At 33.7% G+C, this 17419-nt stretch overlaps 1 protein-coding gene across 1 annotated transcript in view; it reads right to left on the reverse strand.

Moving 5' to 3' along the window:
* PCLO (piccolo presynaptic cytomatrix protein) overlaps positions 1–17419 on the reverse strand; it is a 416657-nt gene that overhangs the window by 98836 nt on the left and 300402 nt on the right. The window contains exon 10 of the mRNA XM_036247507.1: positions 12780–12905. Coding sequence (XP_036103400.1) covers positions 12780–12905 — 126 coding nt within the window. The remainder of the gene's footprint in view (positions 1–12779; positions 12906–17419) is intronic.

Below are 17419 nucleotides of genomic sequence, written 5' to 3' on the forward strand. Positions count from 1 at the left end.
CCACCCTCCTTATCTTATTTTTCGTCTTAGCACATATTACCATTTAATATATGATATTTATAAATGACTCTATTATCTTCTGCCCCAGCAACTAGAATACACGGTCCATGCTTTTCTCATTTATGTCATATGTCCCCACAGGGCCCAGAGAGATGCTCTATATTGTATGTACTAACAAAAATTTACTGAAAGAATAAAGTGATAGCACTCAGCAAACTCAAGTATGACAACTGATAATGACAAGGATCTAGAAAAGAGTAGAAAATAAAACCAAAGTAGACTAATAGAAAACAAAATATAAATCTTATTTTCTCACACTCTCAGTGTGACTTCGTATACGTAGGGAAAGCCTTTAATCTTAACTTGTTGAGTGCTCAAGGGAAAACCTGAAATTCCACAGAATATTCTTTCTGCTTTAGCCCTCATCACTATATCGGGGACATAGTAGTACCCCATAGCTTTGTTGAACTATCTTACAAATTAGCAAATAGAGTAAATGAAAGCCTGAAAAGATCTGATTTAGTTCCTGCACAGTTTGTTTCCCTGGAGAGCTTGCAGTTGGCCCTTAGAAATTACCTGAATTCTTTGGCCTGGGAAGAGGTATGTTTGTAAGTCCCACTAATTATGGTTCTGGTTCTAATGTATGCAGAATTAATTAAAGTAGTCTTCATTTCTATATTTCTCTCACTGAAACTAAAAGAAAACAGACAGCCCCCACACCCCCAAAAAACACACGCACACCAAGAAGTCATTAAGGAAAGAATTTTCTTTTTTTCAAGATATCTTTCTCCTAGCTCTTCAGATTTATTTTATATTTTATTTATTCAGAACCTGATCAAACTTTTCTTCCATAATGAACATCTTCTATCCTCTGCATTCATAGGCTGCAGGCACCTTGAATGCAAGCTAGAATCCTATTATTCTATATTATTCTAGGAGATACTTGTACAGAATAAATGTTTTTGGCACTGTTACTGAATACATGTTTTGAGTCATTTGTAGTCTTTACTATTTCCAGTATTCCTAATAACCTCACCTCTACTCCACAACAATCTTTTTCTGAACTCTGTTTATCACTTCATCTGTCTTTTCAGTATATTACTACTGTACATCAGCAACTTCTTATAATTCTGCTGTAGTACCACAATGTCTTTTCCCAATACAAAACAACATTTAATGCAGGGAATGAATTCAAGGTTTTTAAGGCCTGAAGCTTATGCATTTTAATATATCATCTAAAATTATACAATTGGATACAAGTGAATATTTGTTAAAAGGGCAAGAGAAATCACAACAAATTACAAATGTAATAATTAGCTATATTGCCAAGACATAAATTTATTTTGAAACTTATCAGAAGAAAATTATGTTTAAGTTATAATATTTCTGATAAGCTGTGTTACATGACAGAAATTTAATCACTAGAATTAAGAATTTGGGGTTAATTTTATGGGATAGAAATGAAATAAGATCACAATGAATAAATTATGACACTAATAAAACTTATGTCTCTGTTCAAGGGCATGGACCTCAGTTGTGGTTCGGTTCGGTCCCCAGCCCTGGTCGGTGTGGTGCAGGAGGCAACCAATTCATGTGTCTCTCTCATGTTGATGTTTTTTTCTCTCTCTCTCCCTCCTTCCCACTCTATCTGACAATAAATGGAAAAATATCCTCATGTGAGGATTAAATAAAAAAGAAGTTCTTTTGATTTAAAGGAATAAAATTAGATCTGTTTTACTTGTGTTAATAGCACCAATACAGGATTTTTTAAAAAAGTTAGTCTGCACACTTTTCCTCATTTTATCTTTTCAGAATCCAATAAGGTAGGTAGAGTAAGTATAATTATCCCCCCTCCTTTTTTTCAGATGTGAATCCTCAGGTTTAGAAATTATATTAGAGATACTGTAGTTAAAAAGTTAGGTGCCCTGATTCCTCATCTAAGTTCAGGAATATTGGCATTTTAAGAGCTTCTTTTATGTTTAAGATACACAGACTCTCTAATTATAAAATTTTGGCTACTTTTATAGTTAAAATCTTAGATTTGAGTATATATAAATAAATGTGTTTAATTATGATGAAATGAACCACATCAAGTCCACAAATATTTAGTCCATGTGTGTCAAAGAGAGGACAAGATTCTGGGTTACATATTGCATCAGTTATGATTTCTCCTACTAAGGAGGGTTAGGATCATCATGAACAAATGCTCACAAAAGGCCAATAAGATTCTGATTCCAACATAAGAGAGAACCCCAATAAAACTGGTGGGTAGGGAGTTAAGAAATAGGAGTGGGAATGGATGAAGATGAATTAAATGAATTGATGTACACTACAAAAGCCCTGGTCATCACACTGAGCTTGGGCTTAATTCACTGAGATAGGTAGAAACTTCTTAATTATACAGATGACATTAAAGGAGTCTCAGAGAACATGAGTAACTTGCCTAAAGTCATGAAAACAGCATTAATGCAGAGTCCTCTGATTCCAAGTTTGGTGTTGTTTCCATTATAAATAATCTATGTCCCTTATAGTTTATAACTCAGACATGACCATGGTCAAGTGTCCAAGCATGTACAGATATGGGGGAAACAGAATTCAAGCTTAGTATAGCAAATGTTCTCACCATCAAAGATCTCCAAAGTGAAGGTAAGCAGAGTCTTTCCATCACTTACATAAAACACCATGATACACTATATTACATGTTTCTGAAACATTATTTCTAAATCTGATAACAATTTTGCAAAGACTGTTATTATACCAATTTCCCAAGAAGAACACCAAGGTACTGAAAGTTAAACAAGCTATCCAGACAGTAAGTACCAGAGCTGAATTTAAATCTTGTTATTGCTCTACCTGACTTTGAAAACATTTTCCCTGTATATCAGAGATGCTAAAGCATTGGCAGTTGGAGATTTGGTATGGAGAGTAGAGTGTTCAGCATCCTTGCTTAAAAAATAACCACTCCAAGTTCAGATACATACAGTATGTAGCTTGTTCTATGGCTTATTGTTTAGAAAAATACAGAAATTTAAGTATAAAAGAAATATCACTGGAACATACATAAATATTTCATGGTATGTCACCCTTGTTGAAGAAAGAAACCAGTTCAAGTTTTATACATACTGAAAATCTGTAAATCAGGTAAATTATTTTGTTTTCTTGATGTCCTTATCAGAAATATTATAACTTAAACATAATTTTTTTCTGATAAGTTTCAAAATAAATCTTTGTCTTGGCAATATAGCTAATTATTAATATCCTGACAAAGTAAATATGATCACTGCATCCTAAAAATAATATATTACATCCTACCAGTCCAGGTACCCAAATTTTATATTTTCTTCCTAGAAGACAGTTCCCTAAATATTTATTAGAAAACCTTTGTATCAACATAAAATATGATCCTGTGTCATGTGTACCTAACACACCAGCTTGCATGAATTTTGAGAAATCTCATGCTAATTACCAATCCGTACCTGGTTATCCCCCTGGAACAAGAACAAGGAAGCTCACTCATCTGTGTGGTGTGTTTCTTGATCGCCAACCTTGATCACTGCCATGCCATCTGTAACATATGCCAAAAAAGCATAAGCAGAAATAGAGACTTCCTTGCCTAGGAACATTCTCCCTTAAGTTACACAGGAGTACTACTGGAATTAGCTCTTCTACTGTAGACTTCATCCCCACAGGGAGCTCCAGAGGCCAACTTCTAAACCAAAACCACCACTCTATAAACAGCTAACCTCACCTCCATCCAACACTGATTCTCAACCAGAAATCCAACAGCGATTTCTTGCCAGAAACTCTGTCAAGTTCATCTTTAACAAGAGTTAGCTAGCTCAACCAATATCACCTACATTAAAACAATGAATTTAAAAATATCCATGAGTTAGAATATATTACACAGGTACCTTTCCTTACAGAACAGCATATGGACAAACAAAGATGAACTAATTTCTTTACATGCCTAATGGCCTGTGAGAAGCTAACTTTCCATGTAAGTCTGGCTAAATCCACAAGCAAACATTGAATATCACCAGTTTTAACTCTTTGGTCTCCTGTTTCCACCAATTCATTGAATCTACATCCAGATCCTAACACTGTATTCCTATCTTAGCACCAAACAGCTTTCCAAAAAATTCCGAACAAATTTGACTTAATTATCAATAATAAAAATAATAATAATATAGGTATAAGTTATCTTCAAAGTACTTTATTAAAGTAACTTCCAGTAGGATAACCTATGAATATAAACAAATAATTGGTTTTGGTTCATTGGCTAATCGATGTTTAGTTCTTCCAGATTTATTGGTATCTTATAAAAAATTTTGAATTTTAAAAGTATCATTCCCATATTATATCTCACAATCATGATGTTATGGTACATGATACCAGGATAAAATAATTTAGAGAATTCAAGAATCTAGCGATTAAATAGAGCTTAGAACCAATGAAATGCACATAAATGATTAGATCAGATCCATTATATTTCCTAAACAGAATTTATTTTATTTCTATTTTCTACTTTGTCTTTTGTAGAGATATAATAATGTTGTAAGTAGATATAAAATGACAGAAAATTATTAAATTTACCAATTGCTCTAAGTTCATTTTTTTAAAAGTGTTCTCACTTTCTTATATTGATTCAGAACAGTTTTTAGGTAGAACAAAGGCCTAGCATTGTGAACCTGTGGAAAACTCAAATAGACATGACTCAACATAAAAACATTTTCCAAATCAATCTATATCTTCAATATAATCATTACCAAAGTTCAACAGAGATTTTCCTGAAAATTGGCAAAGTGATTCTAGAATGTATATGCAAGATCAATGGTCAGGAATTGTTTCAAGAGAGGATTTTTAAGAACAGCATTATGGTAAATTCACCTATTACATGTCAGAACTTAATGTAAAGATATAATTAAAACAGTGTGACATTGATATAGGGATAGACACACAGACCAGCAAGCTAGAATTAAGAACTCACAAATATTTTAAAGACTTTAGTACTAGGAGAACATCTTAAACAATACAGAATATTTATAAACCTTAATAGAAACAAATGATAAATTTGACTATATAAATGTTCAACTTCTATAAAAAAATACAGAAACTAAATATACAAGCCACATACTAGAAGGTATTTACAGTCTATATACTTGACAAAGAATTATGTTCACAATATATAAGATTCCCTAAATTCAATTTAAAATATACAAACAATCCAATTATAGAACAAGCAAAGGAACTGGTAAATCACAGAGGAGAAAACACAAGAGGTGACAAGATTAATGAAATAGTATCATACTCAGTTTTACTGAAGGGACGGGAAGGGAGACAACAATGCGATTCCAGGACACGCTACGTTCGAAAAGCAAATGTAGAGGATGAGGAACAAGGATGTAGAGAAACAAGAACACTAATTTACTGCTGCTGAGTGTGAAAATAATATACCACTTTGGAGAGCAATTTAGAAACAAGTATTGTAGAAGAAACCATACATTTCCCTGCGTTATCTAACAAGATAGTCATTATAGCTCAGAAATTTAACTTGTATTATACAAAATACTCCTGCACATGGGTACAGGGAGACTACTTAAAAAATCAATTATAGCACTGTTTGAAACAGCACAAAGAAAAACACCCTCATATATAACCTAACTAACCAGAGAATGTTTAAACTGTAGTTGAGACATACAATAATAAGATTCTGCCCCTTAGCTAAAATAAATTAACTAGAGCTACATATACCACTTGAATAAATCTCATAAACTTTGTGTAACTAAAATAGTGGCAAACCTCCATGTACAGTAAGATATTTATACACAATTTTATAAACAAAATGAATCCTTATGCAGTTTATGAATACATATATAACATTATAAATAAAAGTAAGTAAAACAGGAGCCTTAAATTAAGTCTGATCCTTTCTTCTGGGGCACTAAGAGAGGTTTGGGAGACATCACGTGATTACGGGAGACTAATTGAATTATAGATATTTATCTCTTCTAAAAATATGAAACAAATACAGCAAAATGTTAAGACAACATAGTATGTTGGGTACATGGCTGTTTTCCATATTATTCTCTACCATTTTTTTTGTACACTCGACATTTGTAATGAAAATTACAGGTCAGCCTTGGCAGTTCTGCTTAGTGATTCGAGCACTGGCCTGCCAACCGAAGAGTCGTGGGTTTCACTCTAGTCAAGGCCACATACCTCGGTTGTGGTTCGGTCCACAGTCCTGGCAAGGGTCATTTGGGAGGCAACCAATTGATGTGTCTCTCTCACATTGATCTTTCTCTGTTTCTCTCTCTCTCTCTTTCTCTCCCTCCCTCCCTCCTTCCCTCCCTCTCCCTCTGTCTAAAAATAAGTGGGAAAAATATTCTCAGGTGAGGATTAAAAAAAAATTAAAGGTCAGTAGTTAAGTGTTAAATTGCATACATCAAACCACAAATGCAAAGACTCTCTGCCCCACTCCCATCAAGGAAGGCAGAACAGATGTGGGATGTTGCATCTCAATAGAGGAGCAGATGAAAAGCATGAATAAACTGCAAATCTTACAAGGTAATTTTCCTGATTGGGAGGGGGCTCAGACTAAAGAAAATCACATCCACTTTTAATGAATTAGTAAACATCACATCCTGTCTTTCTTGGCTACCACATAATGAAGAAATCAACCACTGAGTTGTTTCAGTAAAAACTACAAGACTGAGAGCAAAGCACACCCATCATTTAAGTGCAAATGAAACGGAAACCGATCTGTTAGGCACCAAACACTTCCACACAGTACTTGCTACTTTGAATTAAAATTGAAACTTTAATTTCTCATTTAAAATTCTTGTGTTCTGTGTCCATCACCCTCTCAACCACCCAGAAACACAATGACGAGAGATTCTGGGCTAGAGAACCTCCGAAGAAAAATCCCCTTCTTAACTTTGCCACTGCACAGGGAAGTCGTGCCTCATTTTCCAGATTGGAGGGGTTTGTCTCTATCAGTAACAATTCAATTCCCCATCCCCATTCCTGAGATCTAGAGTAAGTTTACGGAAATTTATGAGCAGTTAAGCTCAAAGTTTTAAGAACCTTGCCCAGAGGAAACAGTTTCCAATTTGTACACTTTTCCTGAAAAATAATCAAAATTTCTATTACCAAATATCAATGCTATCTTAAGTGTACATGGCTCTATACAAACAGTAGAGTGTGACAACATGTATCATTTTATTTGCTTCACAAAACTCTATGAGGAGTGACATCTTAATAAGCATCCACTTTTTGTAACTGAAAATAAATTCTTCATCACTCATGTCTACAAATATTGCTTGAAATCTTGTTTGATTAGGCACTGTGCTAGGTACTAAATATGCAGGAAAAAAAGACTTCAGTGTTAAGGGATACAATAGATATTGCACAACATGGTATGGAACACCAGGGAGAACTGAACCTGGTCTTTATCAGGTAAAAAATAAAGTCAGCTAGACATGAGATGATAATTGTATTATAGACTTCCCATATTTGGAGATGGCAGAAATTTTGATCTGAGAAGAAAATATAGTTATTTTTAAAGAAAGTGTAATTTTTAGCCCTGGCTGGTTTGGCTCAGCGGTTAGAGCGTCGGCCTGCGGTCCAGAGAGACCAGGGTTCCGTTCCTTCTAAGGGCACGTACCTCGCTTGCAGTTTGTCCCCGGTCCTGGTTGGTCGTGCAGGTGGCAGCCACTCGATGTGTCCCTTTCACGTCGATGTTTCTCTCTCTCTCTCTCTCTTCCTCTCTCTCCCTCCCACTCTATCTATCTGAACAAAAAATGGAAAAAAAAATGTCTTTGGGTGAGGATTAAAAAAAAAAAGTGTAATTTTTAAAGCATGTCTTGAATTCTAAACTTCCTAAAATTAGATGATATTCAGTAAGTTTCATCAGGTAAAAGAGTCTGGAGAAAAGTAAGTTTATTACAGAGGAAGCATCTAATTTTTTTTTTGAGGTCATTATTGAAAGTGCAGAGTATACTAAACTTTGTTTTGATATTATAATGTAAACAAGATTTATAATCATTTGTCTAAAGATTTAAAATGGAAGTGGCAAACTGTAAATACACATGCAAAGTCCATATATTCAAGTGTACTTAAAGATGCTCAAATTAGTTCAAAGTGAAGTAACAATGAGAAAATATTGAATACCATTTATTTTATTTTATTTTCGTTAATCCTCACCTAAGGATATTTTTTCCATTGACTTTTTTTTTTTTTTTTTTTTTAGTGATAGTAGAAGAAGGGAAGGAGGGAAGAGGGGAAGAGGATATATATAGAAAGAGAGACATCGATGTGAGGGAGACATATCACACATCTATTGGTTGTCTCTGGCAAACACCCCAACCGGGGCCGGGGATCAAGCCTGCAACTCAGGTATGTGCCCTTGACTAGAAAACAAACACTTAAACCCTCGACCCTTCGGACCAAGGGCGCACACTCTAACCACAGAGACACACTGGCCAGGGCTCAGACACCATTTAAAACCCTGATGTTGAACATTTCACAGCCCCAATACTGTTAGTCTAAGATTGTTAGAATTTTAATCTTGAAGCAAATAGCAAGAAATGTCACTTTAGAAACTTTATTAGATTTGTAGTTTAATTATTCAGATCTTTTGTCTTCATTTTCTCAACAGAACAAAGACTGTTCTTATGCATTGAAAGAAAGAATAATAGGTAGGAAAAGATTATTGTCCAGTATTTGATTAAGAATATTTACTAAATGTTCCTGGGAAATAAAATTTAAGATTTTGGAAGATAGGATCCCTCAAGGACCTGATTGCCTGAGTTCTTTTAGAAAATCATTTTATATGGTTGTAATATTAAAATATTGGTTCAGGATATTTTGATTAATGGAACACTCTTCAACTGTATTTTTTATTTTATGGGATGGCATACAAAGTAATATCAGAAATGTTTTAAAACTAATTTCTTGAGTGTAGCCTAATTTATTTAGTGTAGTAATCATTATTGTTAATGCTCAGCATTCGGAAACACAAAATTCTCCTAGATTATTTAACTAGACAGACAGCCTTGTTCAGGAAGCCTTTTCAAAAAGAGATTGAATAAAAATCTTACAAAAAATAACTAGCGCAGGGACTCGGGATTTTTTTCTTACCCATTTAATGTTAGTTACATAAGCAAGTACTTTCAGAATAGCACTAGCCTTATGAACACCAGAAAACCTACATGATTGGTCAGTATGTTTTAAATACAGAGGATAAAAAGCTAGAGGAAATTGGAAAATACTCTTGCTGTCCCCAAAATTAACACAGAGTCTACACAATTGAGTACTGCAAGAGTATTAACGTAGACCACAATGAGTCTGTAAAGCATATTATAGGAGAAATGACCAAACTTAGAAAAAACATTGACTCAAACTGTTTCTGAGCAATAGCTTCATAGTTTGGAGAAGAAAAAAGTAGAGTCTAGGAATTCTATAGTCAACCAATTGTCAGTCATGTATTAAATCAACTGGAAGAAAATTTTGAATCATAAAGGCTCAGTCTATATACTTTTATACTCATAAATGCAGAAAGATATACTCAGAAGAAATAAAATCAATCCCTACTGATTTTACCTGGAATTTATTACACAGATGGAGAAATTAAATTACAAACATATATTTATTTAACCTATCTATTCATATACTATATATATAATTTTTCCATAGAAAAGAATTAACTTAACAGTATGGAAAATTAACCACCTTTATTGTCTCCAACAAATAAAATTTTAAAAATCAACAGTCATGAAAAAAATTAAAAACAAAACTCCAGTGGTCAAAAATTGGTATCATTATAGAAATTTCTCACATCAGATATAAAAATCAGAATTGTTTCTCAACCAATCTATTACTTTGAAATTTTTTAATATTCTATTAGTGGTTTGAGGCTGAGGACTCTAAAGATATCACGTATAAATGAAACACAAAATTATAGAAAAAACATAAATTATATATATAAAACTATATACATTCTATACATTGTGTGTGTGTGTGTGTGTGTGTGTGTGTGTGTGTGTGTATGTGTATATATATATCACCAGAGAATGTACTGCTGTAAACACAGTAAGTGCTTATGAATAGTCATTTGGCCTGATAGCCTTCTAGTAGCCTGGTCTCATAGAACATACGGATGGAAGAAAGTAAATGATTTATCATATGTCAAAGTAACTTCTTAAAATAGTTAATGTTTCAAAATCAGGATCTAAATTTTGACAGTCAAGATAATATAATGAACCTAATACAAGAACTACCAAGTGTTCTATTAAAGACATATGCTGTAAGAATAAAAAAAGCAAAGGTGGAAATGATTAATAATTAAATTATGGGTATGGGTTATGCAAGAATTGGACTCTAATCAGAGGACCTACACTCATAAAAAGGCCTGAACTGGCACATTGGCAAAGCTTCAGGAAAGCTAATAAATAATATAATTAATAAAAATAAAAACTTAAATCATATGTCAATAGTTTTTAATAATTTACCACTTAAACCTATTAGATAAACTACAAAACTATTAGTCCCAAAAAAGATAAGGACTTCAGTGGCAGTCTTTGAGTTTGCAAAATCAAAGGTGTATTGTACTTCAATTTTCTCTTGAATAAGTTTGTATTATATCTATTTTTAATTTAAATGTATGAACTTAAAAAATGTCCATATAAGCTACCAAGTACAAAGAGCATTAATTCATCTCAGTATGCTTTGGCGAAACTCTTTCACCCCAATTTGGCCCTGGCTGGTGAGCTCAGTGGTTAGAGCATCAGCCTGAGCACTGAGGTCGGTCATGGGTTCAATTCCCAGTCAAGGGCGCATACCTGGCTTGCAGGTTCTATTCTTGGCCCTGGTCTGGGTACACAAAGAAGGCAACTAATTGATGTGTCTCTCTCACATCAATGTTTCTCTCTCTTTCTCTCTCTCACTCCCCTTTCCTCCCTCCCTTCCACTGTCTCTAAACAATGGAAAAAATAATCTTGGGTGAGGATTAACAACCACAAAATAATAAAAAACAAAATAAAATCACCCCAATTTGTAACACTCGCTAATTTCCATGGTGTAAATACAAAGAAGGGTATCTAATTTTTATCTTTAAATCAGTCAAGTATCTTTGTCAAATTTTTTCCGGCACAGCCATTGCTGCGAATTTTATTTAAAAATAAAATAGTATATTCATTTCTTTCTGGAGTATGCTGTATGAGAACAATCAAATCATTAACATCCTTACACATGGGTCTCAGTTCCTCTATCTTAACTAGATTGTAACACCAAAAGAGCAGCATTGGGAATGATAGGATTACAGTCACAGACAATTCATGCAGACCCAGGGATATTCTCATAATTGTTATATCTTGATTCATACAGTCTAGTCCTTCATTTAGATATCTGGCTAACTCTTCAAATTTTCCCTGTTTTATGAATTCTATTAGAATAGTTTTAATAATATGCTTTCAGCTACATATTTGATGATATCCTGGTAAACTGGCATTCTGAAAACCAACAAGTAAATTAACAAACAAAACTGGCCTGATTTATATAGCAATTTGCCTATTTTCATGCTGTAAATACTCTCACTATGGCTAATTCGAACTATCAGCGTGATGACCCTGCATGTGCAGTTGGGAAGAGACATGCAGGGTCTTCCAGCAGAACACTGTGATAAACATGTATTTCCTCACGTCTGTGTTGATTCTTATAGCCCATCAAAATATCCAGAAATTTTTTTGGTGGGTTCCAATGCAGTTAACTAAAGACAATGACAGTGAATGATTTTAACATAATTAAAAGTTTAAGCATAACAGGAAACATTTTATTAAACTATAAAATGACAGAAAACTTTTCAAGTAAGTATTTAATTTAGAGTAAAAATAGAAGGATAGGCTGAGGCTACTTTATGATAAAAATGTTCATCAGAAACAATATCATTGAAAACTTGCAAAGTATATCTGTGCTATGATTTTGAAATGCTAATGACTGCATCATCTAATTAACAAGTCAAAATTACTATTATGCATTTTGAGAATCAAGCCACAACATTTTAGTGAAAGACACTGATCAAATATAAACTTTATGGGCCATTAGATACATCTGTAAAGTTTATTATTTTAAACTGCTTTTGACATAACAAGGTAAATATTATCTAAAGTAGATAGTACCTAGCACAGGGTTTGCCAAATTTTTTATATAAAAGGTGAAAGAGTATATGTTTTAGGGTTTGTAGAACATATTGTCTCTGTTGTGAATACAGTTCTGCTATTGTAGTAGAAAAACTCCTAAGTTCAATATGTAAATTGATGATCCTGGCTGTGCTGCAATAAAACAATGGGCAGCAGGTGGATTTGGTCCTTCAGTCGTCCATAATTTGCTGACTCGACTTTAACATGTACTGAATCATTTGATGTTTTAATGGCTCTGATTTCAATATAACTTTTCTTGAAATTTACGAAACATTAATCCCTACCACCAAAGTATCTTTCATTTATAATATTGCCCCAGTCAGTAAAAAATCTTGACTAATTACTGTTTCTTAAACAAAATATTCCCATAGCAAACCAACTGCCAAAAGGACAATGCAATTTAAAATAAAATGAAAATAGTTGTGGACATATCTTCTTCTATATTACTATACAAAAATTTTACAATTAATTATAAGAAAAGGTTTTCCTAGACAGTAAACAAAGAGACAATTTTCATATTAAATTAACGTATATTTCATATGAATTCATTTATTTTAATTTATTTGAAATCCTTATTCTTACCTTCCATAAGTCTCCCTGTCTGTTCTGCACTTCCCCCAGGAAGAATCTTGGCAATATAGGCTCCAATTTCTCCGCTATGTCCAGGGATTTCTTTACCACCCACAATTTTAATTCCTAATCCATTACCTGTATTGAGAAAGTAAAAAAATTATTATTAATAATTTAAGAAGGGGTAACAGTTATCACAAATTATAAGGTACACACAAAGTGGGTTTTGGTGCCCTGAAATTAACTAGAACCTGTATACTGGAACTGAACACCAATAACAAAAGGACATTTTAAAAAATTCAATAGTAGTTTATATGAAATAGAACTTTTTGAGATCTTGGTTGGATCTGTAATAATTAACCTGATATTTACAAATACTTTTTTTTTTCTTTATTGATTTTTAGAGAGAGAGGGGAAGAGAGAAGAGAGAAAAACTGATGAGAGAGAACAATGATTGGCCACCTTCTGCTTGCTCCCAACTAGGGACTGGGCCCACAACCTGGGCATGTGTCCCGACCAGGAATCGAATTGGCCACCTCTTGGTACGTGGGTTGATACTCAACTGCTGAGCCACACTGGCCGGGCTACAGATACTTTTTAAATTAAACTATATTCAGTAATATCTGAAGGCTTTATCCATATTAACTAGGTATTTTGTAAAAAATTTATATATGTTCCCAGTACAAGAAACTCCAGAGCATGCAATTTACTTATAAAATTGAGGAGCATTTTGCTTACAAAAAGATAGTCAAGGCTATCATAAATTGAGAAGACATAATCCAAATGTACAAATGATTAGAACTTACAAAGTGAAAACATGGTCATAATGTATGAATTATTATTTATTTTTTAGCCTTTCCTCATTAGATAATATTGTTTGTGAATAAACATGACACTTAGTACCAGGCACAATAAACTATCCTTGACTGATGAACTGAGTAAACTGTTCCTTAATCCAAAGAACACATTTTTTCTGTAATAAGCCACATGAATAAAAGATGGAGAATGGTTGTTATGAGAAATGTAACTGAGACAGAAAGGCTCTTTTGATATTTTAAGTTTATGTTTTATTTAAATCAGCTAAAATTTAGAAAGTGTATATAGCACCAGATATATTTTTGTTGAAATGTCAAGAAGAATTTAAAATGGCAGTACTAAAAGAAAGCAGAATTCTTCTCCTTTACTGAAGATACAATGATCTCTTGAAACTAAAATATATTCCATTCAGTAACTAAAGTATCATTTTCAACTCTTTCAAAATCTCCAAGTTTTTGCCCTGGCCGGTTTGGCTCAGCAGTTAGAGCATCGGCCTGCGGTCCTGAGAGACCCGGGTTCGGTTCCCGCTAAGGGCGCATACCTCGGTTGCAGTTTGTCCCCGGCCCTGTGCAGGTGGCAGCCACTCGATGTGTCCCTTCACATCGATGTTTCTCTCTCTCCCTCCCACTCTACCTGAACAAAAAATGGAAAAATGTCCTCGGGTGAGGATAAAAAAAAAATTTTTAAATCTCCAAGTTTTAAAAGCTCGCTCTCTTCTAAATCCTGTTCCCTTCCCACTCAACTCTCCAAAAGAAATCCAGTAGTGAGCACCAACACAGTTCAAACATTTAACAAGCAGTGGCATGGAGTTATGGAACCCTTTGGTCATTTATCCAGTAGGGATTTATATTGGTAAAATATCGCTTCTTATTTCCAGGTGATGTGATACTTCCAAATGAAGTCTCTCGCTCCTTTTCTTCCTCCCCTTCCCTTCCTTCTCTCTGTCTTCCTCCATTGTTTTCCTCACTTTTTCTCCCTCTGTTTTCCTAGTACCTGACCCCCCCCCCTCTGCTTTTGCACCAGGGTAAGTGTTCTGAAGCTTTAGCCTTAAAACAAAAACAAAACAAATTAGCTATATGCTTCCAAGTGTCCTGCTATTGTCAAGGACTCAGAGTTAAATAAGATACTAGCTCTCTCTGGCCACAATGTGGAGCTTTTCTGTCATAAATTTCTAGGTCTAGTGTTACTGTTCTTAATAGAGATTGATTTATGATACAAATAATGACAACGGAATGAATGCAGAACATCGTCTAGTATGTGACTTAGTGTCAACTAAGTCTGTGTAGAGACAGTTGAGTTCTTAGACATTATTAGCCTTTAAGTATTCATCATGATGGTTTCACTGTAAGATAGCTTAGTCTTTTTTTTTCTTTTTAGTGTACTGAGGACATTTTAAAAATTACAAAATGAAGATTTAAAAATACCTATTCATAATTAAAAGGTTAGTCCATGGAATTTATCTGTAAAAAACAAAAATAGATTCTTAAACAAAGATTTGGCTTCACTTTCCATGGCTGAATCACTCACAAGCTATAATTCATCACTTGTTAAAATATTTTATAAAAACACACAGAGACACTGAATTTCTCCTGTGGTTAATCTGTTCAGATCAATCTTAAGACATGGTTAGTTTGAGATCACAAAAGATGATTATGATATTTCCTAAATGTGAAGACCATGCCTTATATAAAAATTTATTATAATTTATGTTCCAGTATAACACAGAAGAGTAGGGTATAGCCTATGCTCAGAAAATTGGTCTTAATTACTACATTAAATACATTTATCTTTATTGTTGAAAGTACAACAGATGTCCCTCCCTTTTCCCCTCATTGATACCCTGCTCCCTGTTCCTGTCCTCTCCCTGCCTTCACCACACTACTGTCTGTGTCCATTGGTTATGCATATATGCATTACCATTTTTTGGTTTATCTCCTCTCACTCCCCCTGCCCCCTTCCCTCTGAGATTAATTACTACTTTTTAAGATTAAAAATTAGAATATAAATGTAGCCCATGAAAAATAATTCCAGCACTATATATTATATGGTGCAGCCCTATGCTTAGAATCTACAAATAGAATTGTTATAACTTGTAAAGTTATAGCTAAAAAAGTAGTTGTAGAACTTCAAAATCTATTAGAATAAGCAACTATTTTTAAAAATGTGGTTATAATTTCATTCTGTAGATGACAATGTCTTAACAGTTAGGTTGCTAGGTCTTCAGTACCATTTGATTTTTAATAACAGCACATTCTAAAGCCCTGTAGTAAAGGATAAGTGTTATGAAACTATAATGATACGCCCTGGCCGGTTTGGCTCAGCGGTTAGAGCGTCGGCCTGCGGTCCTGAGAGACCCGGGTTCGGTTCCCGCTAAGGGCGCGTGCCTCGGTTGCAGTTTGTCCCCGGCCCTGGTTGGTTGTGCGGGTGGCAGCCACTCGATGTGTTCCTTTCACATCGATGTTTCTCTCTCTCTCTCTCTGTTCCTCTCTCTCCCTCCCACTCTACCTGAACAAAAAATGGAAAAATGTCCTCGGGTGAGGATAAAAAAAAAAAAAAAAAAAAAAAAAAAAGAAACTATAATGATACGATCCTCATAAGTAGAATAACACAATAATTATTAAATTATAAAAAGTACTCTAAACCAATTCTAAGTATAATTTATAAGCCTAAGTATCTTTGGTAAAATGGGAGTAATGTATAGTCATGACAATATTATGAGAAATAAGATTATATATATATAAAGTATTTTAGGCATTCAAAAATTATTATTCTTATTGATGTTGCTATGGTTGCTGCTATTGTTTTTAACAAATACAATAAATTAGCATAGTAATATTAAAACTTTGTGAAAGAATAGTGTGGTAAAAATTAAAAAGACCCAAGAAGGATTGCAATCTTTGTTTATTTAACAGTGGTTGTTTGTATCTTAATTTGGATGTGATGAATATTAGTTTAATTTATACAATTTCTAAAAATTTAAATGGGGACATTTTTATTTAATATTTTATGTTTTAAATAGAGATTAAAAAAAACAAAAATTCTTTTATAAAAATAAACCACCCCAGCTCAAATCCAAAAAGCAGGATTCCAATAAAAAATTTGATAAACTCAAGAAACAATATTATTTTTTTTAAATCCTCACCTGAGGATATTTTTTCAATTGATTCTTAGAGATAGTGCAAGAGAAGGAGGGAGGAAGAGAGGGAGAGAGAAACATTGATGTGAGAGACACACATTAATCTGTTGCTTTCTGCAAGTGCCCTGACCAGGGCTGGGGACCAAACCCACAACCCAGGTATACACCTGGACTGGAATCGAACCTGTGACTCTTTGTTCTGCTGGCCAATGTCTAACCACTGAGCAACACTGGCCAGGGCCAACATTAATTTTTAACTGGAATGCTTAGATCTAAATAAATCCTTGGCAAATAATGTTTATTTTATCATTTTTTCAAATTTTGACAAGTTTTTATCAACATAAACTTATTATGTCTTTCTGCTTCTATTCCATATAGAATCATTGCTAAAATGCTTCCTCAGTTAGATACCATAAAAATGTATTGGTCTTGCTCTTGAGTTCACAGTATGTCAGAGTAGAGGGAAAATAGTTACAACAGAGAACATAGGAGATTTAGTAAAGAAATCATCAAAATTTATAGTAATTTCACAATGTGTAAGCATAGATATGGTTAAGAAAGTTTTACAGGGGAACCAAAATTTCAGAAATCCTTCAAATTATGTAGGGGATATTTATAAAAAAGAGAAGTTCAATGATAAAAGTAGCAAAGTCACCAAGGAAAAGTATTCCATTAATACTCATGGGAGTAAAATTTAAAT

The sequence above is a fragment of the Molossus molossus genome, unplaced genomic scaffold (genome assembly GCF_014108415.1).
Source record: "Molossus molossus isolate mMolMol1 unplaced genomic scaffold, mMolMol1.p scaffold_m16_p_7, whole genome shotgun sequence".
NCBI lineage: Eukaryota > Metazoa > Chordata > Mammalia > Chiroptera > Molossidae > Molossus > Molossus molossus.